The following is an 846-nucleotide window of genomic DNA, read 5'->3' on the forward strand; positions in this document are numbered from 1 at the left end:
TCGAAACCAATTGCAAACATCCGAGGGACAAGAAAAGCTACAAATGCACTATGGTCCTTTGGGGCAAAAATATCTGGGGGCGGTCCTAAGCGGTAAAAAAGTGGTCAACATAGACGACCTTTACGGAGTTTATTTTAGCAATGAGGGAACGAAGCTCGGCAACAAACGTATTACCTTGGATAAAAACGATAATATAATCATTGATGGGAAAAGTTATGCCGGAACACAAGGACTTTACGAATTGATTTTCATGTGTTATCCAAATAAAGCGGTCTACAATGACGATGACTTACAGAAATTTCAGATTATTCTATTAGCTACAAACGCGTACAGACGCGATCGCAGCGCGTACGGTCAGATAATGGGTAACAAGGGTCACAAGTATAAGAATATAATCGCGCCCCTGTTGCCAGAAGATGTGAAAAGTGGTAAAAAAATTGGAAAAGGTATACCACGCACCATGACAGTAAATGATAGCAAGATTGAGTACATTCATTGGGACGATCCCAACGAGCTTGTAGATCACCTCCGATTGCTCGAGGCCTCGCGCCAAGCTGGTCACAATGCACACAACAACGAGACGCTGTCGATTATCGAGGAACTTCGCGAAGCGGGCATTATTATAAATTAGACGACACAGTACGAATCATTTAATCAACATCGAAATGCCGATCAACAAGTTTGGGACGTCGCTCGGTATAGGTGGAACAAGTTCGTACTACTAGTTGAGTGGACTACTCAGAAATTACGTGCGCGATAACGCTCTTTGCGTAGCTGCATCCGACTTTGACGCAAAGTCACGCAAGATTCGACGTGTAGCGCTGCCAGTAGATAATAGCGATGTCA

At 43.7% G+C, this 846-nt stretch overlaps 1 protein-coding gene across 1 annotated transcript in view; it reads left to right on the top strand.

The window, feature by feature from the left end:
• Nucleotides 1-361: 361 nt before the first annotated feature.
• Nucleotides 362-846, top strand: part of LOC105447805 — a 1760-nt gene continuing 1275 nt past the window's right edge. Inside the window, exon 1 of the mRNA XM_011686012.1 lies at nt 362-614. Coding sequence (XP_011684314.1) covers nt 362-614 — 253 coding nt within the window. The remainder of the gene's footprint in view (nt 615-846) is intronic.

This window comes from Wasmannia auropunctata, unplaced genomic scaffold, assembly GCF_000956235.1.
Source record: "Wasmannia auropunctata unplaced genomic scaffold, wasmannia.A_1.0 LD336092.1, whole genome shotgun sequence".
NCBI lineage: Eukaryota > Metazoa > Arthropoda > Insecta > Hymenoptera > Formicidae > Wasmannia > Wasmannia auropunctata.